Raw genomic sequence first — 24,275 nt, 5'->3', positions numbered from 1 at the left:
CATTAAATAGATACAGATTAAGCCTAGTCCTTGACTAAATAGCATTCTCAATGTAGATTATACATTGAAAGAGTTCAGGTCTAGGCTTAATCTGTGTCCTGGAAACCTTTCCTAGATATAGTATATTAAGAAACCAGGAAAATATTTATTTGAGTTATGTTTTCTCCACAGAACAATCCTCCTGGTATTCTGGCCCTGCTGGATGAGGAGTGCTGGTTCCCCAAAGCCACAGACGTCTCCTTCGTGGAGAAACTCATGAACACCCAGGCCAGCCACATGAAGTTCAGCAAACCCAAACAGCTGAAGAGCAAGACTGAGTTCTCTGTGCACCACTATGCTGGAAAGGTGTGTATCTAGCTTCTTTGTGGTGCTGTGTGGCTCAGTAAGAGGGTAAGAGGGACAAAATTGTGGGTTCAATTCCCACAGGGATCACATACAAATACAATAAATGTGTGGTGTTTTGCCTGTAGGTGGACTACAATGCTGATAATTGGTTGACAAAGAACATGGACCCTCTCAACGACAACGTCACAGCACTGCTTAACAGCTCCTCCAACACGTTTATCCAGGAGCTCTGGAAAGATGGTAAGTCCCCCTGGACTCCAGTTAGTAGTTGCTTTTTTAGCATAGAGATGGAGTCTCAAGATAGATGCACATACCCTTTAATTTTGTGTGACTATCTCTGATTGAAAATATTGCCTCCTAAGCGTGGTAACCAGATCTATTCCAGCATTAGCCAACTCGTGTCATGTTTGGCATACAGGCTACCAGGCTATGAGACTGCCAGTGTCCTAACCTAACCCAACCCAAATCCTAAAACAAACACCCCTCCCTGTCATAATGTGCCTCAGCGGACCGCGTGGTGGGCCTGGAGACCATGGCCAAGATGTCCGACAGCTCCATGCCCAGCGGCTCCAAGACCAAGAAGGGCATGTTCCGGACCGTGGGTCAGCTCTACAAGGAGTCCCTGGCCAAGCTCATGACCACGCTGCACAACACCCAGCCCAACTTCGTCAGATGTATCATCCCTAACCACGAGAAGAGGGTAGGCACCAGGCATAGACATTATTCACACTGTGGCCATTGTTCAGTAGAACGTTCAGCTGTGACTAAGGTCTATTAGGCTGCAAGGCGAGGGAGGTTCCCTTCATCCTGTTGCCAGTGTTTAAGTGGAGTGGAGAAACACACTTGATTCAATTTTAATTATATTTGATTCAATTCAAGCCTACCTCAATTCACTACTATTGTTTCCCTTGTAGGGGCATTCCTTTTGAAGTGTAGTTGTTTGTTGATGCAGAGGAGAGGTGCAAGCAACTCCCTCTATAAAATTGTAAAACATACCATATTAGATTAGCGGCAAGACGTCCTGTTTGTCTGATAAAGGCAATTTAGGACATTTGAATGGAATTCAGTGTTTCCCCCCCAGCTGTGAAGGAGTGTTAAGTATTTTGTTCTCCAACTGCATTTTCTAAGTTTTCACTTTCTACCGTAACCTTTTTAGAACAAATCTAAAGAATAACTTTACATACTTATTTCTATTCGTAAGGTAAGGAGCCGTAAATAATCTCGCCCTTACTTTAGTGTTTGCTGTGCTTGTGTGTTTGTAACAAATTGATGATGTTTGTATACAATATGTAAAGAAAATGTAATCATATCCATTGATCCTATGCCCTGTTCCTATATCCTGATCCGTTGTCCTCAGGCGGGGAAGCTGGACGCCCATCTGGTCTTGGAGCAGCTGAAGTGCAATGGTGTGTTGGAGGGCATCCGTATCTGCCGGCAGGGATTCCCCAACCGAATCCTCTTCCAGGAGTTCCGGCAGCGGTGAGTAGACTTGAATGGAAGAATCTGTTGCCTTGGCCTGGTTAAACCAGACTGGACACTGTCACTCACCATGGTTTCAGCATTCAGTCTGGTTTAACCAGACTATACTATTGCCTATCCAGTGCATTCAACATCGAAATGTATCACACATAGCCTGTGGTAAACATTTCTCTTAAATCAGACTTTCTCTCTGTCTCAATATTTTCACTTTACAGTTACGAGATCCTGGCAGCTAGCGCTATCCCCAAGGGATTCATGGATGGCAAACAGGCGTGTGGTCTCATGGTAAGAAAGTGGAGCAATTTCCAAACCCTAGCATCAGGACTTTCATAATATCAAGTCCAGCAATAGAAAACAGCCTTACATATTCTCTTCTCTGAAATTCTACCAAGACACCAAGTACCAAGATAGAAACCAGGTTGGTAGAACTCTACTAAGATACCAACTCTGCCACATACCAAGCTACACTGAACCGAAATATTAACGCAACATGTAAATTGTTGGTCCCATGTTTCATGAGCTGAAATAAAAGATCCCAGAAATTTTCCATATGCACAAAAAACTTATTTCTCTAAAATGTTTTGCACAAATTTGTTTACATCCCTGTTAGTGAGCATTTCTCCTTTGCCAAGATAATCCATCCACCTGACAGGTGTGGCATATCAAGAAGCTAATTAAACAGCATGATCATTACCAGGGGCGCAACTTTGGTTTTAGAAGTGGGGGGGACATATTATGAAATATATATATTTATATTCCAGTTGGATAAACACTCCAAACAGCCTACCCGACCGCTCGGAGGCATCCGCATGGTCCTAAAGCACACCGTTGCCTCGTTTTGTATCACATTCCAATGATAAAACTGGGGGGGGACAAAAATTCAATTTCAGAATGTGTGTGGGGGGGGGGGAACATGTCCCCAGTGAAAGCTGCGCCCCAGGATCATTACACAGGTGCACCTTGTGCTGGGGACAATAAAAGGCCACTCTAAAATGTGCAGTTTTGTCACACAACACAATGCCAAAGATGTCTGAAGTTTTTAGGGAGCGTGCTATTGGCATGTTGACTGCAGGAATGTCCAGCAGAGCTATTTCCAGAGAATTGAATGTTCTGAAACAAATCCAAAAATGTCCCAGTTCTTCCATGGCCTGCATACTCACCAGACATGTCACCCATTGAGCATGTTTGGGATGCTCTGGATCGATGTGTACGACAGCGTTTTCGAGGTTCCCGCCAATATCCGGGAACTTTGCACAGCTATTGAAGAGGAGTGAGACAACATTCCACAGGCCACAATCAACAGCCTGATTATCTCTATGCGAAGGAGATGTGTCTCACTGCATGAGGCAAATGGTGGTCACACCAGATACTGACTGGTTTTCTAATCCACGCCCCTACCTTTTTTTAAAGGTATCTGTGACCAACAGATGCATATCTGTATTCCCAGTCATGTAAAATCCATAGATTAGGTTCTAATGAATTTATATCAATTGACTGATTTCCTTATATGAAATGTAATGCAGTAAAATCTTTGAAATTGTTGCATGTTGCGTTTATATTTTTGTTCAGTATACATCATCACTTCCCCTTTTCTCACATTCCCTTCCTGTCTCATTTCCTGGTTCTGTAGATTAAGCACCTGGATCTGGACCCCAACCTGTACCGGATTGGTCAGAGTAAGGTCTTCTTCCGTACTGGCGTGTTGGCCCAGCTGGAGGAGGAGAGAGATCTGAAGATTACGGTGGTCATTATCGCCTTCCAGTCCCAGGCTAGAGGTTTCCTGGCCAGAAAGTGAGCAATGGCCTCAGAGTGTTGACACTGCTTTAATACAATAAAGCCTTCAGTCTATATATCAATCAATCAATCACATTTTATTTATAAAGCCCTTTTTAAATCAGCAGATGTCACAAAGTGCTATACAGAAACCCAGCCTAAAACCCCAAACAGCAAACAATGCAGATGTAGAAGCACGGTGGCTAGGAAAAACTCCCTAGAAAGGCAGAACCAGGCTCTGAGGGCTGTGCCGTGTGGAGATTATAACAGTACATGGCCAGATTTCTCTCCAAGATGTTCAAACGTTAATAGATGACCAGCAGGGTCAAATAATAATCACAATGGTTGTAGAGGTTGCAACAGGTCAGTACATCAAGAGTAAATGTCACTTGGCTTTTCATAGCCGGGCATTTAGAGGTTGAAATAGCAGGTGCAATTCTACCCAGCTAACAAAATGATGTCCTGGGAACGTCCCCTAAATGTTAGCGAATGTCCAGGGGACGTCGCAATGTAACGTTCCCAGGACAGACGTTTGTTCTATTTTTCTGACAGTTCTGGTTCTGAAAGTGCCACTATGTATGCTGTTATTTCCACAGTCCACAATTGAAACTGAATCAGTGAAAATGGCTTTTATGAGCCAATAAATGCTACATTACAGTGGTCAATGTTGGTTCCGCTCCTATGTTCTAACAGGGCCTTCGCTAAGAGACAGCAGCAACTGATGGCCATGAAGGTGATCCAGAGGAACTGTGCTGCCTACCTCAAACTCAGGAACTGGCAGTGGTGGAGACTCTTCACCAAGGTAGAGTTTCAACAACATTAACTAATCAACTCACTCCATTAATTGATGTCTGTCCTAGTTACAAAGGAAATCATATTTTGACTTTGGTGGCGGATGCAGTGTTGACCAAGTCATGTCGTCCTGACTTGCAGGTCAAGCCTCTGTTGCAAGTGACCCGCCAGGAGGAGGAGATGGGCCTGAAGGACGAGGAGTTGCAGAGGGCCAAGGAGTCTGCAGTGAAGTACGAGTCAGAGCTGAAGGAGATCACCCTGAAACACACAACGGTATGTATGGGGGACCAATCGCCACGAACACCCCAGTCTATGTGCTTTCCACAATATTTGTAGGGATTGTGTTGCCATTGTTCAGATATTCTTTTGAATTAAATTACTATTGTAACCCTTTTCACCCCTTTCATTGCCTCGTAATTTAAACCATCACATTTACATAAGAAGTGTTTTGAGATAAAAACATTAACACTCAAGAAAGTTTGGTGTACCACAGGGTTGTGTGCTGGGCCCCCTACACATTTCTTTCTATTAAGCTCTCTTTGCTTTTTCTCTGGCTCCTCTACTATCCAGATTGTGGAGGAGAGGAACGCGCTGCAGGAGCAGCTGCAGGCTGAGACCGAGCTGTTTGCAGAGGCGGAGGAGATGAGGGTGCGTCTGGCCGCTAAGAAGCAGGAGCTGGAGGAGATCCTCCATGAGATGGAGGCCAGGTTGGAAGAGGAGGAGGACCGCGCTCAGGCCCTGCAGGTGGACAAGAAGAAGATGCAGCAACAGATGCAGGTTTGTTTGAGCTTTTTTTTCCTTCTATGTCTTTCACCTTGACTTTGTATTTTGGGTTTTTAGTTTGGGGTGTGTGTTGCTTAAGCTTGTGCCAGTCATGTTAAGTCATGGTGGTAGCCTAGAGGTTAGAGGGTTGCTGGTTTGAATCCTAAGTCTGGCAGTTCTTCTTGGTTTGTTTTTAGGACCTGGAGGAGCATCTGGAGGAGGAGGAGGATGCCCGTCAGAAGCTGCAGCTGGAGAAGGTAGCTTGTGAAGGCAAGATCAAGAAGTTAGAGGACGATGTCTTAGTGATGGAGGACCACAACACCAAACTGTTAAAGGTCAGTACCATGTCTCAGGCCTCATATGAGATGCATTGTCAAGGCTATGGGCCATTTAAAGGAACATTTGTGTGTTTTCATCTATCAAGAGAGACTAATGGCTCAGTTACAGTATCATGTCTCAAGCATCATAGAAGAAGCATTGTCAAGTCTCTGGGCCCATGAGTCCATTGGAGATTTGATAATGACAGTTGATCTTTGCCATTTGTCCACTCAATCAGCGTTTGATGAAAGCAGGGGTATGACGTTGAGGATTTACCCTGTTTGTTTACCTGTTTGCCATGTTTACCCTGTTTTAGGAGAGGAAATTAATGGAGGAGAGGCTAGCAGATTTCAGCTCCAACCTGGCAGAGGAGGAAGAGAAGTCCAAAAACCTGACCAAGCTCAAGAACAAACACGAGTCGATGATCTCTGAACTTGAGGGTTCGTATCCATCTTTTAGCCCATCCAGACATCAAATAAACCACTCTCAATGGATACCACACCTATTCAGTTATCAAGCAACAATGCACATCTTTGTCCATACAAATAGTGGCTTTGAGGGTTTTCCTGACCATGTGACCTGACCAGGAAAAACTCCTGGCCATATCCATACAGTAGCATCCTATATCGTAACCAATCCGTGTCGTCCTTTAGTTCGTCTGAAGAACTTATTGAAGCTATTCAGCCACTACACACATCTTCATCCATAGAGTAACATCCTCTATCTTCCTCTATCTTTTGTCCTCTAGTCCGTCTGAAGAAGGAGGAGAAGGGTCGGCAGGAGCTGGACAAAGCAAAGCGTAAGCTGGAGGCGGAGTCTAGCGACCTCCAGGAGCAGATAGCCGACCTGCTGGCTCAGATCGCTGAGCTCAAAGCCCAGCTGGCCAAGAAGGAGGAGGAGCTACAGGCTGCTCTGGCCAGGTGGACACCAAACACTGGATTTTATTTTAATTATTCTTTCCTTGTGAACCGAGTGGCGCAGCAGTGTAAGGCGCTGCATCTCAGTGCTAGAGGCGTCACTACAGACCCTGGTTCGATTCCAGGCTGTATCACAATCCGGCCGTGATTGGGAGTCCCATAGGGCGGCGCACAATTGGCCCAGCGTCGTCCGGGTTTGGCCGGGGTAGGCCGTCATTGTAAATAAGAATTTGTTCTTAACTGACTTGCCCAGTTAAATAAAGGTAAAATAAATAAAAACTTCAGTTGTTTTAGAGATCCTCACATGCTACTGTGATAAAGCCCACATTACACTTGTATATGACCTCTAAAACACAGCACCAAATGTAACAGTACCATCTATTGATCTTAGCATCAGCTCAGAATACGCCTTCTTTTATTAGTGATATGTTTTATTATCTTGAAATCATCCACAAACAACGTATTAACAATGTATAAACAACACATAAACAATGTTCATTACCCCCTTTTTCCCCTAGGCTAGAGGACGAGATGGCCCAGAAGAACAATGCCCTAAAGAAGATCCGGGAGCTGGAGGGCCACATCTCAGACCTTCAGGAGGACCTGGACTCAGAGCGCCAGGCCAGGAACAAGACTGAGAAAGCCAGGAGGGACCTGGGAGAGGAGCTGGAGGCCCTCAAGTCTGAGCTGGAGGATACACTCGACAGCACCGCTACCCAGCAGGAGCTCCGGTGAGTACAACTACTAGGCAGTGGCTCTGTTCCAATATCCACACTGGCATACCACTTAGTATGAAGCAATATATTCTTAGTGAATGCTAGTATGGACATTGGAACATAGCCATTTGGTCATTTGTCTGTATATTCATACAGTCTAGGGTAGTACTTGGTCTATTCAATCACTCATGCAATTCATCAACCATCATCTATCCATCCATTATTTCATCCATCTATCCACCCACTCACTCACCCACCCATCCATCCATCCATCCATCCATCCATCCATCCATCCATCCATTCATCCTCTCATCTCTCTGCAGGGCGAAGAGAGAACAGGAGGTGACCCTGTTGAAGAAGGCCATGGATGAGGAGGGTCGGACCCATGAGGCCCAGGTGCAGGAGATGAGACAGAAACACACCCAGGCTGTAGAGGAGCTCACAGAGCAGCTGGAGCAGTCCAAACGGGTAAGGAAATGTAGCTATACTACTAGGCCTGGTCAAGTGCCCAAAGTTCTGTCTCTGATTGTATAGCATCATCACTGGCCAGATTTAACATGACTCTAACTGACTACATTTTGAAGCATATGATAACTTCATGTGTGCATGAATCCATCTTCTACAGAACATGATACATTTTACCGTTCTATTATGGCAGCTCTATGTATTAGGATACGGAAAAATCTATATGTAGTAGATGCTGAGTAGGCAAATATATATTATACTTCCATTGACTGGTTGAATCCCCTTCGTCTCTGTGTCCCCCAGGTGAAGTCGAACCTGGACAAGGCCAAGCAGGCCTTGGAGAAGGAGACGTCGGAGCTGACGGTGGAGGTGCGCTCCCTGACCACGGCCAAACAGGACGTGGAGAACAAGAAGAGGAAGGTCGAAGGTCAGCTGAACGACCTGCAGGCGCGCTTCACCGACAGCGAGAAGCAGAAGGGAGAGCTGGGAGAGCGCTGTTCCAAGATCACTGTGAGTGACAATGATGAGGAGTCGCACAATGATGACATCATTACACAGAGCCCATATGGTCATAATTCATTAAAAATGTGGACCTGCTGGCACACCCATAGACCCACGCAGGGCCCTTATTCTTTGTTCTTTGTAGAATGATAGAATGATATTAGTTATGTAGAATGATGCACAATGAAATAGATGAATGGATGAAAGAGTCCATAGATATAGAAGACACGTTTCACTAAAGCTAGAAGAGATGCTGACTAATATCTCTTTCTCTACACAGATTGAACTAGAGAGTGCCACCAACCTCCTGAATGAAGCCGAGGGGAAGAACATCAAGCTGAGCAAAGATGTCTCCACCCTCAGCGCCCAAGTCCAAGACACACAGGTACAAACACACAACACATCCTATTTATTCTGTACTGCGTATTCAAGAAAGGATGCTAGCTAACATTTTATTTTCAGTGAGACATTAGCAACGGGACTCACTGTAACTGCTTTGTGTTGTTTAATGATGGTTTATGTTATCCTGTATGTAACACTTGTTGCTCATTGGTTGGCGTTTGATACTGAACTTTGACCGTTGACTTTGTCTCTGCCTTCCTCAGGAGCTGCTGGCTGAGGAGACCCGTCAGAAGCTGCAATTCTCCACGAAGCTGCGTCAGATGGAGGACGACCGCAACAGTCTGCAGGAACAGCTGGAGGAGGAGGTGGAGGCCAAGAGGAACGTGGAGAGACACGTGTCCACCCTCAACATACAGGTCAGAGTTCACACACAGGGTCAGACACTGGAGTAAAATGGTAAAACCTCAGTGAGATGGATACTGCATGTCAAGAGATCCATCTTGTTACCATTTCAAGTGGACATTTCCTGTGCGTTATGTTCCCAAAACAAGAGATTGTAGTAGTCATTCAGAGTTAGCGTATTGGGACAGTCAAATACAGCATCCACTTAAGATGAAGACTAGCTGGAAATGAGAAGGTGTTCTCAGTCAACTAACCTGGTAAAATAACAGTTTAACAAAGAATAAAAACATGAAGAAAGGACGTTGATACACTTGTTTACACAATTTTCCTTGTGTCACCAGCTGTCAGACTCCAAGAAGAAGCTAGAAGAAATGGCCGGCAACAATGAGCTCCTGGAGGAGAGCAAGAAGCGTCTTCAGAGAGACCTGGAAGCGTCCAACACCCAGTTCGAGGAGAAGGCCTCGGCCTACGACAAGCTGGAGAAGACCAAGAACCGTCTGCAGCAGGAGCTGGAGGACATCCTCATGGACCTGGACAACCAGAGGACCATCGTCTCCAACCTGGAGAAGAAGCAGAAGAAGTTCGACCAGGTCAGTCAACCAACTGCAAAACTGGTTGACATAATATTATAATGATGGAAATGACACAATACCAACCAGTTTTGCCTGCTGGGTACAACAGACATATCAAAATGGCTGACACTAGTCAAAACAATTGTGACGCATGTTATGTTAAAGATAAACAGGGTGTAGGAGAATGTAAATAAGGAGAAATTGTTTACTTAAATCATGCATTAAAAAAAGACTTCTCTTTAACTACTTTTTCTTCTCTTGAAAGTCATATGAGCTTACCTTCTCCACTTCACACTTTCTTCCAGATGTTGGCAGAGGAGAAGACCATCTCCAGTAAGTACGCTGACGAGAGGGACCGTGCTGAGGCAGAGGCCAGGGAGAAGGAGACCAAGGCCCTGTCTCTGGCCCGTGCTCTGGAGGAGGCCCAGGACAGCCGGGAGGAGCTTGAGAGAGCCAACAAGGCCCTGAGGACTGAGATGGAAGACCTGGTCAGCTCTAAGGACGACGTGGGCAAGAGTGTGAGTGTGGACAATCAACTTCTCTGGAATCTATGGGCCAGTTTCCCGGATACCGATTAAGCCTAGTCCTGGACTAAAAGGATCTTTCAATGGAGTCTCTTTCCATGGAGATTGAGCATGATTTTTAATGCAGGACTAGGTTTAATCACTATTTTTAAAATGGCAATGTTCTAAAACCACCAATAGGTGGCAGGCATGTCCACAACTTTTTCTCACCCACCCACCCCTCCATCCCCTCCATCCCATCCATCCTATCCATCCTATCCATCCTATCCATCCCATCCATCCTATCCGTAGGTCCATGAGCTGGAGAAGGGGAAGCGTGGGCTGGAGGCCCAGGTGGAGGAGATGAAGACCCAGCTGGAGGAGCTGGAGGACGAGCTGCAGGCTGCAGAGGATGCCAAGCTGCGTCTGGAGGTCAACATGCAGGCCCTGAAGGCCCAGTTCGACCGGGACCTGGTGGGACGTGACGAGATGGGAGAGGAGAAGAAGAGACAGCTCATAAAGCAGGTAGGGAAAGAGGGAAAACTGTAAAGAGGAAATGCCGCCATTTTGTTACACAGAAAAGGGGTAGGTTCATGGCTTAACTCTCCAGGATGTTCAAGCCACTCTTGAGCTATACAATAATGACATATTCACAGCAACAAATGATGTTGCTGAATTGAGCTTGTGCTCAGCCTTTGCTTTCTGCATGTGTGGTCCCCAGGTGCGTGAGTTGGAGACAGAGCTAGAGGACGAGAGGAAGCAGAGAGCCACGGCGGCAGGAGCCAAGAAGAAGCTGGAGGGAGACTTGAAGGACCTGGAGGGACAGATCGAGATGTCCAACAAGGGACGCGACGAAGCCATCAAACAGCTGCGCAAGATCCAGGTGAGTGGAAGTGAACAATGATACTGTAACACATGACCTTACAGTGATACTGTTATGTTATGGTTATGTAGCATTATGACAGCCTATTCCTTATTTAGTCATATGTAGTAAGTCTTATGTAGCCTTATGTAACTGACATTCATGGTGTAAAATGAATACAGCTAGTGTGAGATTTGGCTATGTCTTTGACAATACCCCTTATAAAGCATTATGAAAGCCTTATGATGCCTTATAATATCATTATGTCATTCCATCTCCAGGCTCAGATGAAGGACTTCCAGAGGGAGCTGGAAGATGCCCATGCAGCCAGAGAAGAGGTGCTGGGTACGGCCAAGGAGAGCGAGAGGAAGGCCAAGAGTCTGGAGGCTGAGCTCATGCAGATTCAGGAGGTAACGTAGCCTGGCTCCCTGTAAATAGCATGGCAAAGTGTGAAATGACACTCTATTCCCTATATAGTGCACTACTTTTGACCAGAGTGCTATTGTGTGTGTAGGAGCTGGCTGCTGCTGAGAGGGCACGGAAACAAGCAGAGGCCGAGCGGGATGAGCTCTCCGACGAACTGGCCAGCAACACCTCTGGAAAGTAAGTAGAACATTTACTAAATTAGTGTGATGTTAATAGCATTATAATGCCTCTTGTATTTCACAATTGTTCCTCAGTCAAATGAGTGGAATTAATTGGAAACAGTGAATTGAACGCAGCATTAGATGGTGGTGTGGTGTAGTGAAGCATTGTGTGATTGATTAATTGATTGAATTTATTTGACAATTTGTAAAATTGGGCACTCCAATTAAGAAAATCATCAAGGATAACACAATAAAGCTTAACAACTTATTTCCATTTGGTCCTTTTGAAGAGGAAAGGGGGAACGGGGAATGCAACAAGGTTAGGTGGTAATTGTAATGGCAACAGACAATGACAGACAGAAATTGTTGTTTGTTTCATAACATGAGAAAAGTTGTACAATTTAATTTCCTATTAAAAAACTATGGACAGGTACATCTCCCTTTTCTCACATACCCTTAATATATAAAACAATCAATCCCTAATATATACAAGACAATCACCATATAATAAACAACAGGCACCAAAAGGCAGACCATATGCTATCCTGGGTATTTCCTTCTCAGGCACATACTATAATCTTACGACTCACTTTTTGGACATGCTACTATTTAGCCATTTTTTCATTGAGAACTTGAAACTACCTATGGTGGTTATTAGTTTCAAATTCTTCAGAAGACTATTCCAAAGAATGGCAGCTGAAACATGTGGTGGTGTAGTGGAGCATTAATTGTGTGACTGAAACGTTGTGTGGTGGTGTAGTGGAGCATTGTGTGACTGAAACATTGTGTGGTGGTGTAGTGAAGCATTGTGTGACTGAAACATTGTGTGGTGGTGTAGTGAAGCATTGTGTGACTGAAACATTGTGTGGTGGTATAGTGAAGCATTGTGTGACTGAAACATTGTGTGGTGGTATAGTGAAGCATTGTGTGACTGACTGTTTCCTGTGTGCTGTTTCCAGGTCAGCCCTGTCTGATGAGAAGCGTCGTCTGGAGGCTAAGATCTCCCAGCTGGAGGAGGAGCTGGAGGAAGAGAGCAGCAACATGGAGATCCTCAACGACAGACTGAGGAAGAGCACTCAACAGGTTAGACTGGCAGGATCCATCCTCCTAATGACCTTAAACACACTGTGACCACACCTTAACACACTAGGACCATACCTTGACCTTTTATCAACCATGCTTTGAACACTCATTGACCACACTTTCAACACTCATTGACCACCTCTTGGACACACATTGACCATATCTTTAACCCTCAGTGACCACATCTTGACCACTCTTCAAACTCAGGTGGACCAGCTGAACAACGAGCTGCAGACGGAGCGCACCACCTCCCAGAAGAACGAGAGTGCCCGGCAGCAGATGGAGAGGCAGAACAAGGACCTAAAGGCCAAGCTGCAGGAGATGGAGAACCAGGTCAGAGATAATAGATTTACTGAGATAGGACTGCCGGGGGTTTCTCCCCATTGAGAAAATATTAAGTGTCCCTACTTTCCGGTCTGTCTCAGTGGGCGTGTAGTGTACCGTTGTTCCAATGTAATGAATTGTGGGGTCTCGGTTTCTATCATCTCTGATAAGGTCAAGTCCAAGTTCAAGTCGTCCATCACCGCCCTGGAGGCCAAGGTGGCTCAGCTGGAGGAGCAGGTAGAGCAGGAGAGCAGGGACAAGCAGGCTGTAGCCAAGGGCCTGCGCCAGAAGGAGAAGAAGCTGAAGGATCTGATGATCCAGGTGGAGGACGAGAGGAAACAGGCCGAGCAGTACAAGGAACAGGTATACTGTTGTGTCATGCTGATGCCAGTCTTATGTCATATGAACACCCTCTTCTTCCTTTCTGCTAATGGCAGTTATGACACTCTTATGAACCCCTCTCCTCCTCTCTCCTCCCCAGGCAGAAAAGGGCAACACGCGGATGAAGCAGCTGAAGCGCCAGCTGGAGGAGTCGGAGGAGGAGTCTCAGCGCATCACGGCTGCCCGCAGGAAACTGCAGAGGGAGCTGGACGAGGCCACCGAGGCTAATGATGCCATGAGCCGCGAGGTCAACTCCCTCAAGAGCAAACTCAGGTACAGTGTGACCCATGACCCCAGAGTCAGGGTGGTGTCTTTGGCAAGAGTCCCTGCTCCTGACCCCTATCCTGTATACTATAGTTTCACTGTGCTCAAATCACTCGATAGAAAAGGATGATCACACCCCAAATCAAGGCAGGTCCAATATATCACACAGAGTAGTTTCACAACAACCACACTGAAATTTCACATAATCACCAATTAGCCAACCACAATTAAATATTCTCCCAATAGGCAAAGGAGCATAATGTACCCTTTTGGGGCTTGCAGATAACAAGTTGAACACTGTACTACAGTATATCTGTTTCCAACACCATGGTGTGTCCTCTGGAAATCAAAGCCTTTCTTGAATCTTTATTGCAGAGGCAACCCAATCCCAGAACCCAAGGAGTAACGTAGCAGGTACCTCTGCGTTCAGAAGTTACCCCGTTTATCACCATTTCATTTTAACTTTCCATAACTTACCCCCATGCACTCTTGTCCAACTGACTGTGCCATTTCTCCGCCTGAAAGAGTGAAATATGGTTAATCGGTCAATATATTCAATAGAGCTCATCTGATAGAGCTCATAGTCTGAAACAGTGCAAGAAAAGTGTATTGCACTTCCATTGTGTTCTTTCTACCACTGGTGACCATATTTTTCTCCATGCTTGGTTTATTTGCCCTAAACCAAACTCATTTCTCTGTGTCTGTCTAGCCTGGTTCCAGATCTGTTTTTGCTGTCTTGCCAAATCCTATGGTCTCAGATGACCATCGGAGTTGACAATACAGCACAAACAGTTCTGGCACCAGGCTAGCGTCTGTCTAGACAGGAGTCAAATGAGTTAAAGATATAACCGGCCGGCGTGCAGCGTGCCTACTGTTACTATAACATCTCACTCATTCTGCATTTCAGCGATGCCATTTCATCTTCCTCGTGTTCAACACGAGTGTTTTTTACCCAAGTCTAACAAAACGTAGTAGACAAGTTACATTCAATTATGTAGTTTGAGCTTAATAGACCATTGTGGTCCCACTTTAAATGAAGGACAACTTATAAAGGCTTTATATAGCATGCAAAAGGCCTCATAAGAACTACATAAAGGCTTCAGAAACATCTATAAGCGTATGTCATACTCTATAAATGGTGTATAAAGGGTGACGTAACAATTCCCAGTGTAGGGTGAATTGCCAAATGTGACATAACGCACTATGTATGTTTATACACCATTTATAGTATGACATACGCTCATAGATGATTTGTGAAGTATTTATGTAGTGCTTATGAAGCCTTTATGTATGCTATATAAAGCCTTTATAAGTTGTACTTTGTTTAAAGTGGGACCATTATTGTAATAAGATGTCAAAACTGTATTAACAGTGACGATCACAACCTGTCTGGTAGGTATTGTTAGACATCCATTTTCACTTTTGTTAATCAAAATGGTGGACAAAGGTAGAGTGATATACAGACGCAGACAATGGGAGCAAAAAGTCCTTCAACATTGTCCTGAGGTTACCAGGAAACCTAGACTAGTCTTGCCCATAGCGCTTCTCATCTGTGTGTGTTTGTGTATTTGTATGTGTGTCCTGTGTTTGTGTGTCTTGCATCGGTGCTGTCTGTCTGTCTGTGTTTCAGGCGCGGGACCGAGCCCTCCTTTAGCAGCGCACCACGCCGTGTCGGAGGAAGCACCCGGAGAGGGGTCATCGATGACGCGTCAGAAGAAGACGGGGACTCACAGGGGGACTACAACGGAACCAAGTCTGTTGAGTAGAAGAGGCCAAAACCATCCAATCAAATTCAGTATTACAATCATCCAACCAATCAGACTCAGTATTACTGTATGCACCTGTGCCAAACAGACCCGCTTTACCAAATAACACACAAGTAACTTCAACCTTACTCTTTCTTTCATATTACTTCCAAATATGATTCTCTATATCAGTCACATATCGACTGCCTTCTCGTTCAGAGCACATAAGGCTTTTCACAATTCAAAACAGACAAAATGGAGGCATAAGAGACAAAGGCGTAATAATGAATTTAGTTTCATTTTAGTGCCTGGGATGTTAGTGTGATTTGTTGTTCTTTTGCTACACTGTTTTGTACTGCACTGAATTACTTGTCCCTACGATACTTCCTTTGCTTAATGTTGTACCCCTCAAAGGTACGTAGGTTACATGTTGTTCCTTATACTCCTTTTACCAGGAAGGATAAATCCAGGTGTTACTATTCGTCACTTTAATTAATTATAATTTATAGGCATCACATTGTATTTCTAGATTTATACATCTAGCGGTCATGTAAATCTATAATTCTATTTCTATGAGGACATTATGACATGCCCCTTCTTCTACACTGCTGTTAACTTTTTAGATTGTTATAGAAGGTCAATGCAGGCAGATTGTATACTATGGTAAATGGTATACCCACCCAGCTAAAAAATAACTGATGTAGTCCAAATGTATTTTGTTTGTATTCAGAATAGCTGCCCCAATATTGGCGCACGGTTACAACCATAGCAACTGTTCTGTTGTGTCTGTGGTAAGGACAGTGAATCGACCATATATATTTCATACTTTGGAATATTTTTCTGACTGTCAAGTATGGACAGCAGAACACCTTTCTACTTTTATAAACAAAACCAAAGTCACCCCTTTCTCCTACATATTCCTATCAGACTTTTCTTGTTCCTAAATTATAATATAAAATGATATATATTAGTATCAACAAGACAGATACATTTTAGGTTGGTGTACCTCGCCATTGACATCTTGTTAGAAAGTAGAACATCATCAGCAGGAATAGTGTCATGCCATCAAGGCCATTTTGTGTATGTCCAGATGCATATTCAACAAAAATATTTTTTGGTTTTACCCGCCACTGGTCACCTTTACAACATTTTGTCTTGTTTTTACTCAATTGACGTTTACATGCCACTTCTTCAATCTATAAATTGTGGAACCACCTGCACGAGAAATAAAAGAGTGAAAAAGTAACCCTCCTCCTCTCCTATATGTCTGTCTCCACACATCCTGAATGATATTGCCAAAAGCATGTTTAGAATGTTCATTTTATGTGTTCATTTTGATACAAAAAGGATTGCAAACCAACAGGTCAAAAGGTAGAGCACCTCAGGTGCATACATTTCAATGTAAGTCCAGACAGAAGTTAGTATGTTAGTAACACACCCACAAACGGTTGCCAACGGTTACATGTACAGTTGTAAGAGAAGCTCTACAAATGGTACTTCCTGGTCCCTAGTTCATACACAACAGCAGAATACTTCCATAAGACCTGCTGCTGTAACATCAGAGTTGTTTTGTATACATATTATCCTGGTCTCAAATCTGTATGTGTTCTAGCCAACTCCTTTATCACGAACATGATAGGGGAATTGGATAAAGCACATATGGATGGAACCAATATAAACCAATGATATAAACACATTGTTACTAAGTACAAGCGTTCTCTCTGTTGTTGAGTAGTAACATGCCCTACGGTCATATCCATCCTTGATATCAGACTATTGCTCCTCATTGGAAAGACATATAAGGCTAAAACATTATCTTTTAAACAGTACGTAATGAATTCCAAGAAGTCACAAATCCACCAGAATTCAGATGTCCACCATTAACAGTGTAACGAAGGCATCATCATCATCATCCATAATAGTTTCGGAAATATAGTATGAACTGTGCTTTATCTCTTAACTCTATTCAGTAAAATCGAACTCTATTCTGTCAAATCTATTAAGATCTATTATTGCTATTTTGTCATCTTTGATAGTTCCCTGATCTGATATAAGATCAGTCTTTTGACAGGAAGTCTGGGTTGACTGAACTGCTCAAACTGAACCAAGGCTGTCTTTAGGCCTCTTTCTATTAGAAACATCTATAATATAGATTCTATACATTCAGCAGTGCAGTGGTACCTCCTAACTCTCCAACTCATAAAAAACTAAGAACATATACAAACAAAGAGAAGAAATCTAAACAAACTTAAAAACACTGAAGAAATGGCAACTTTATCAACTGTAACAGAAAGAAATGTCTTTGCCAAAGACCTAAGCTACATTTGAGATTCTCAGAAGTTAACTCGATGCACTTTCTCTGTTCCTATATCTTGCCTACCCTATAAAACATTCTGCAAATTCAAGACAGGGTATAGGTTAGTCTGTGCATTTCTCACAGATAATACTTTTTCAAGTTACCAGGTAGAAGACCTTTAAAATAAACTATATTCGTACATTAATAAACCATTGACCTGTAAAGTAGTAGTACCCATAACAAACATCAGACTATCCTTTGCTTTTACAGCAGATGACAATAACGCAGCACAGAGAGGAATAATACCCATTCTCCAAAAGGTAAAGCTAGTCTAACTTACCATCTCCGACACTTTACATATATATCCTCTATAAGCACGAGGCTTAGCTACGAACGGACATGTGCGATGATCAGAGGGCTAGACATACAGAAGAAACTATGACTAGGCAAAACTTACATGTGGAGGTACTGATACATTGATAAAAGGCAGCAATGGCTAAATGCTAACACCACCAACTGTCGACCAACTTCACTCTTCTGCTACCGTTGGCACACCAAGAATCCAAGATGGCGTCCGATCAGAGAACGTGGGTACAAGGACAGGGTGTGGGGTATGGGGGGGGGTTAGTGGCATAGTAGCAGGGTTGGGGTAGTAGTAGCAGGACTTGGGTTCAGAGGTCATGGGATCAGCAGGAGGACATGCAGCGAGGTCAAGGAATCCTCCCTTATATTATTCATTAAAAAAATAAAAGCTGTAGAGTAGCATCGTGACCCGGCGGTTCTTCTCAGCAGAGTCCATGCAGCAAATAAGTGGGGAGAGGGAGCGGCTTTCTGGTACATAGTTCAGAGTTTGACTGAGGTGTGAGGATGTTCAGCTGGTAGTGTAGTGAGAGGGGGACACCATTTAAAGGTAGTACAGTCTGGTGCAGGGGTGTGAAGGTGGAGGGGGAGGGGGGCAGGGGAGGCCCTCGTTTCATAGCAGGATCTTGACTCCCCCTGATGGTGACTGGGAGCCATGGGAGTGGGAGGAGACTCCCCGAGGAGGCGCAGGTCCAAACTCTAACCGCTTCACCAAGCTGAAAGACAGAACGTCTACCATGATGAGCAACACGTAAATCCACAACTTCATTTTCATGTAGAACATCAGACAGAATGTTAAGAGGAACAGAACAACAACAGATCCCACCCAGTTCATGTTCATTAATCGTAGGATACTTAGTTGATTTCTCAGACCAGTATAAGTCTAAATGGAGAGTAAAGTAGTTTTTAGTCCAGATGTCTGGCTATCTTGAGATGAATGCACTAGCTGTGGGTCGCTCTGGATGGGAGCATCTGCTAAATGTTGTGCCATGTACACTGAGTATACAAAACATGACCAACAGCTGCTCTTTCAATGACATAGACTGACCAGGTGAACGCTATGATCCCTTATTGAAGTCACTTGTTAAATCCACTTCGATCAGTGTAGATGAAGGGGAGGAGACAGGTTAAAGAAGGATTTTTAAGCCTTTAGACAATTGAGACATGGACAGTGTATGTGTGCCATTCAGAGGGTGAATGGGCAAGACAAAAAATGTAAGTGCCTTTGAACGGGGTATGGTAGTAGGTGCCAGGCGCACCGGTTTGTGTCAAGAACTGCTATGCTGCTGGGTTTTTCACGCTCAACAGTTTCCTGTGTGTATCAGGAATGGTCCACCACCCAAAGGACATCCAGCCAACTTGGCACAACTGTGGGAAGCAACGTGGGCCAGCATCCCTGTGGAACTCTTTCAACACCTTTTAGAGTCCATGCACCTACAAATTGAGGCTGTTCTGAGGGCAAAAGGGGGTGCAGAAGGTGTTCCTAATGTTTGGTATACTCAGGGTATATTATGTATTTTATGCATTAATTGGTTGTGTTTTGATTTCTGTTTGGACCCCAGGAAGAGTAGCCACTGCCTCGGCAGCAGCTAATTGGGAATCCTAATAAATACTACTACTAAGTAAGCTTAATCTAGATACACACAACCAGACAGAAATATATAAAAATATATGATTTTCAGAAATAAATAAATGGTTCTCATTGTGACCTATTTACCTGTCGTAGTGTGGAGGGCTCATGCTGAAGGCCTGGATCTCTGTGCCCCCCTCTATAGCAGAGGGGGTACCGGGACCCGCCGGAAGAGACGGTCTGTTCGGCGACGTGTCGTATACGAAGTCTCGACAAGACGCCAACTTGGACTCCAGGTTCTAGAGCGATCAAGAGAGGAAATAAGTTGTATTACTGTCTCTGAGACCATCATAGACACAGAAATGGAGATACGTTAAAAAGGAAAATTCCAAACAAATACCAGTTTTCCTTTAAACCATTAAATTAGAGTTATATTTTATTATATGCATCATTGAAGGTTCATGGTGATGTTATGAGGGTGGTATTAAATGCATAGGTCCCATTAAGACAATGTTTCTACACAGTTTTTCTTACCCCGACTTTTCTTAGGAGCTCCCCGACGATGTTGAGCGCAGATATGCGAGCCGACGTAGTCAGGGGAGTTCCTGTTAGGTTATCCCCTAAACACAAACACATTTAGCACATATCACAACATCAAACTACAGCTACTAAGGCACAGAGTTTCTAATCCCAGAGGCGCAACATCGCAAGACTTCCGGGAACACTTGCAAAACAGACCAAACAGACTAGGCCAGGGTTTGGTGGAAAATGATTATTTAGTTGTTATTTTTCTCAATCTAAATGCACAACCTAGATTCGAGCCAATGTCTTAAGTAGTTCAACATGTTATATTACTCCAACCTCGTGAAAGTGACAAACTGACACTTTTTCCATTTACGTCAAAAACAACTTTATATCGAAGGAGTGCCATTGATTTGACGGCCTGCTCATGCGCAGTTCGGCGCGAGACAACCGTTAAACCCGATGACATGTTTCTAAGCATGAGCTTAGCTAGCCAACGTCGCCACGACATCGCCTCCAAGTGTGATCGGGGATTTCTATTAAACAAGCATTTTTAGCTTATCTTCATACTGTACTGTCTTTGACTAAGGAATTAACTAGCATTCCACCATCATTAAACTATCAAGATTATCTTAAAATTGAGGATGAAGTAATATGTCATTATTACAGTTTAACCCACAACACAGCCACCATTGGTCTCACCCACCTCGACGAATGCTTGACGCTGGGGTTGCTGGGAATGTACCAAGTGGTTTGGAGGGGGTGGTCGGTATGGTGGAGCGTGAAGATGATTCGGTCCTGTCTGTCTCCTTGGAGATGCTACTGGGGGGGCGTCGCTCCTGGACCTGCTGTACGGCTAGCTCCTGTCGTAAATCTGCCCAACACAGAGAGAGAAGAGACAACAGATCAGATCTCAATACTGAGGACATTTGTGACATTGATACTACAGTACAAATAAGGAAAAAGTCAATACAAGTCATCACTAATACGCAATGGAAGTCCCACCTACTTCCTGGTTCAAGTTTTTGAATGGGCTTCAAGCGTATATATCATCAAATTCATGAAAACGTGGTCATTTAAGATACTGTACTGTATATGTAAAATGATATTCGTATTCGTGGATTAATCTACTTTTAACTGATGCCTTTAATGAAGGTTTTCGATTGCGTTTTTCCCCCTTAATCGAAAACCTTCATAAAAGGCATTGGGTAAAGGTAAATTAATCCGCAAATACAATTATATATATATATATCTTAAAATGACCTCACTTTCTTGAACATGATGATATATAAGCTTGAAGACCATTAAAACAACAGTATGGGACTTGAACCAGGAAGTAGGCTGGACTTTTATAGAATATATAAACAGTAGCTTCTAATAACCTGCTGTAAATTCTACACATAATGCCAGACTCATAATTCCGCATTCGCTCTGCTTACTTTTTGAGAAATACAATGGGCAAGGCTGGATCGAGCTGATATTACAATGTCAGTTAATCAACTATCAAATTACGCATATTTTCAAAACTGGAAACTAAATCTGGCAAAATCAGCAGTTCTTGATTAGAACATGAAATGAAAACCCTTTGAGTTTCTCGTTCCACTGACTCACCTCTGGCTTCTCTCTCTCTCCCACACACACAGAAACATACTGACCCCCATCTCCACCCCTCCTCACACACACACACACAAACCTCTGGCCTCATCCTTTAGTCTCTGGACAGACTCCAGAAGGTTCTCCTTTTCGTCCAGCTCACTCTCCAGGAAGGCGTTCCTCTCGATCACGTGGTTCATCCTCTGCTCAAAGTCCTCCAGGGACATGATGGTCGCCCTGGGAGACAGGACATTGGTCAGTCAGTTACTATGGTTACGTCTTAAATTACATCCTATCCTACAGGGTGAGAGGAAGGACAGACATGGTTGAATCTGTATGTAGGCCTATGACGTTTGTGACAAACTGGGTACACATTGGCTAGACACACGCCAATCTCATTAGGGTGATTGGATAAAGAAGTGTCAGACAGACACTTCAGAGTTACAATACAATGACAATCCAGCAGAGACAGGCTTGTTTACATAGTTATTTGAAGTCCCTCATCAACATAACAACAATCAGTGTCATTTACGCAACAATCACAACAACCAAGTCGAGGTCAAAGTGTCCAGACTGACCTCTTGGCCCTCTCCAGGTCATCGTTGGACTGCTCCAGCTCTCTGATGTACTTCTGGAGTTGGTCCTTGACCGCTGTGGTCTCTTCCAGGTCTCCCTCCAACGTTGAGATCTGCCTAAACGCTTCAGAGTGCTGCGCCTCATACTTCTCCTACAAAAACACAGAACACTTCTTTCTGATGCATGTCTGCTGCTCATTTGTGGTTTTAGATGACGTTCTCCCTCACCCTTCTTCATGGCCTTGTCCCTGACTGTCCCCCAGGCCCCAGCAATTAAGGCTTTTAGCACAATCAAGTATTCACTGACTAACCTTCCCTCGGGACTCAGCAGTACAAATAGTTGCTCAGAAGTCAGCTGCTCCGTGGTGGTGAACACACAGGGCCTCTGGTGATAGTGGCTATGATTTGGTGATGCTAGTGTGGGTACTACTAGACAACTCAAGACACAGGAGGCGCCTTCAAGTCTACTAAAACATACAGAATATGGTGCCCAACCCTTACGTGACGGGATGCAGAGTATACACGAGAATATGACATGTGGCGATGCAAGACTAGTGTTGGCCTTGACAATACAGGTGTAATAGGTTCTAACCTGGATGTTCTCCAGTTCCATGCGTAGACGGTTGTTGTTGGACAGAAGTTCTCTGTTCCGTGCTTCACACTGCTTCAGCTCAGTCTCCAGCTCCGCCTCATAGTCCCTACTCATTTGCTGGAACTCCTGCAACTCCTCCTGTGCCTCCTCAGCCCTGGACACAAACATACATCAAAAACATGTCTAACCTACATAGCTAAGCTATATAGAAGGAAGTCGCCAATTAATTCTGATCTAGGATTAGATTCAATTTTCTCACCGTTACAGGGTGAGGTTAGGATGGTCGTGGCTAGAAGGGATCCAGCTTTTGTCAAATTTAGGAAAAGGTTTACGGTTAGCTAAAACGCGTTAATTTGACAAAAGCTGGATCCCTTCTAGCCATGACCGGTTAGGACTGATGTATGGTAAACACTTCCTAGATCTACACTTACAGACAACTTCAGAGATTTAGATTCGGATTGTTTCACTTCTATCTATTAACCACACATCTAGGCCAACCGGTCTGGCTACTAGCTACCAACCATTGGTAGAATTCCTTACCTTTGCTGGTGTTTGTCTGACTGCTCCTTCCAGAAACTCAGCTCTTCTTCTATGGACCCAAATTTGTGCATCTTGGGCTCCCCCATGTCTAATGTTACAGCTGACTATGGTTTCACAAAACCTAGTAAAACATCTAAAGTAAAGAAGGAACATAGCACTGGTCATGTTGAGGCAGGCTCATTGTTTGTCTAGCTAGTTAGTTATGGAGATCAATTAACCATGCAATGGAATGCACGATTCTTGCATGCATGTTGACACTTAAAAGTTAGCCTAGTAAGGTTAGCTAAGTAACGTTACCTAGCTAGTTAACTAACTGTATGTTTTTTTTTACAGCCCATTGGAATATCCAGTTTGATCAGATAACTATTCAGTTTCTTTAGCTAGCCTAATCAATCAATAAATTAAGATGTTGGCTAGCTAACTAACTTGGCTAACCTTAATTAATTAGCTAACTAGCTAGCTAGTTTAGCGACATCACAACCATTAACCGTACGTGAATAACGGATAAACTGTTGTGCAATAGACGATAGTGAAGATTTCTGACTTTCAGAAAGTAAAATATACGGCAGAATGCTTACCTGAATGCTGATAGCTAAGAAAATGTATTAGTACCTACCTAGCTAACAGTAGATCAATAACATGGCTAGCAAAACGCTATCAGGAAATAAACTGCCCATCTACCCAAATCCAAACCATTACATCCCCGCGTTTACAGCACGCCATTGGTGGATTAAAAGGATGACGCAAAGCGCAGGCATTTCAACCAATCAAGTTATATTTCCTGGAAGACTGTGGCTGTGGACAACGGGGTTCACTTTATTAGTCATATGGTGCACCGTTACAAGTTATAAGAAATTCAATGTGAGTTATGTAGTAAATAAACTGTGTGGACACAAACAAAGGTTTAGATTTGCTAAACCAATTTCCCACTAGAAGAGTGGGAACATTTCACGATTTTAAATTGACAGACGTTCCAGAACAGAGAGAACATGTGCATTGGATTTATTCAATTACAGGTTAATTAGTTGTTATTTTACATTAAAATGGCTACAAATTTGATCCGCATATTGTTATAATTATGGTAAGTTTCGTTT

The 24,275-nt window shown here is 43.7% G+C and overlaps 2 protein-coding genes across 3 annotated transcripts in view; one reads left to right on the top strand and one right to left on the bottom strand.

The window, feature by feature from the left end:
• Positions 1–16,379, top strand: part of LOC311124833 (myosin-11-like) — a 43,720-nt gene extending 27,341 nt beyond the window's left edge. For both annotated transcript variants that reach the window (XM_084198933.1, XM_084198932.1), the window contains 28 exons: positions 172–345; positions 471–585; positions 852–1,045; positions 1,703–1,824; positions 2,040–2,109; positions 3,455–3,615; positions 4,291–4,399; positions 4,531–4,662; positions 4,960–5,166; positions 5,349–5,486; positions 5,786–5,909; positions 6,218–6,389; positions 6,905–7,117; positions 7,426–7,570; positions 7,871–8,077; positions 8,349–8,453; positions 8,674–8,826; positions 9,154–9,402; positions 9,690–9,902; positions 10,200–10,412; positions 10,609–10,770; positions 11,031–11,159; positions 11,264–11,352; positions 12,296–12,419; positions 12,627–12,752; positions 12,915–13,106; positions 13,225–13,397; positions 15,019–16,379. In XM_084198933.1, coding sequence (XP_084055059.1) covers positions 172–345; positions 471–585; positions 852–1,045; positions 1,703–1,824; positions 2,040–2,109; positions 3,455–3,615; positions 4,291–4,399; positions 4,531–4,662; positions 4,960–5,166; positions 5,349–5,486; positions 5,786–5,909; positions 6,218–6,389; positions 6,905–7,117; positions 7,426–7,570; positions 7,871–8,077; positions 8,349–8,453; positions 8,674–8,826; positions 9,154–9,402; positions 9,690–9,902; positions 10,200–10,412; positions 10,609–10,770; positions 11,031–11,159; positions 11,264–11,352; positions 12,296–12,419; positions 12,627–12,752; positions 12,915–13,106; positions 13,225–13,397; positions 15,019–15,154 — 4,347 coding nt within the window. In that variant the 3' untranslated portion in view covers positions 15,155–16,379. The remainder of the gene's footprint in view (positions 1–171; positions 346–470; positions 586–851; positions 1,046–1,702; positions 1,825–2,039; positions 2,110–3,454; positions 3,616–4,290; positions 4,400–4,530; positions 4,663–4,959; positions 5,167–5,348; positions 5,487–5,785; positions 5,910–6,217; positions 6,390–6,904; positions 7,118–7,425; positions 7,571–7,870; positions 8,078–8,348; positions 8,454–8,673; positions 8,827–9,153; positions 9,403–9,689; positions 9,903–10,199; positions 10,413–10,608; positions 10,771–11,030; positions 11,160–11,263; positions 11,353–12,295; positions 12,420–12,626; positions 12,753–12,914; positions 13,107–13,224; positions 13,398–15,018) is intronic.
• A 56-nt stretch (positions 16,380–16,435) lies between these two features.
• LOC311124829 (nuclear distribution protein nudE homolog 1-like) lies at positions 16,436–23,852 on the bottom strand. Its single transcript, XM_084198926.1, has 9 exons — positions 23,798–23,852; positions 23,182–23,314; positions 22,642–22,795; positions 22,053–22,201; positions 21,575–21,711; positions 20,588–20,755; positions 19,894–19,979; positions 19,507–19,658; positions 16,436–18,505 (listed from the first exon to the last, which is right to left on the bottom strand). Exons 2-9 carry the CDS (start codon positions 23,265–23,267, stop codon positions 18,403–18,405), a joined length of 1,035 nt encoding a protein of 344 aa, XP_084055052.1. The 5' UTR covers positions 23,268–23,314; positions 23,798–23,852; the 3' UTR covers positions 16,436–18,402.
• Between the last annotated feature and the right edge of the window lie 423 nt (positions 23,853–24,275).

Source organism: Coregonus lavaretus (genome assembly GCF_964263955.1).
Source record: "Coregonus lavaretus genome assembly, contig: HAP1_SCAFFOLD_276, whole genome shotgun sequence".
Classification (NCBI taxonomy): Eukaryota; Metazoa; Chordata; class Actinopteri; order Salmoniformes; family Salmonidae; genus Coregonus; species Coregonus lavaretus.
The sequence above is the reverse complement of the archived record's forward strand: the minus strand, read 5'-3'. Positions and strand labels throughout refer to the sequence as shown.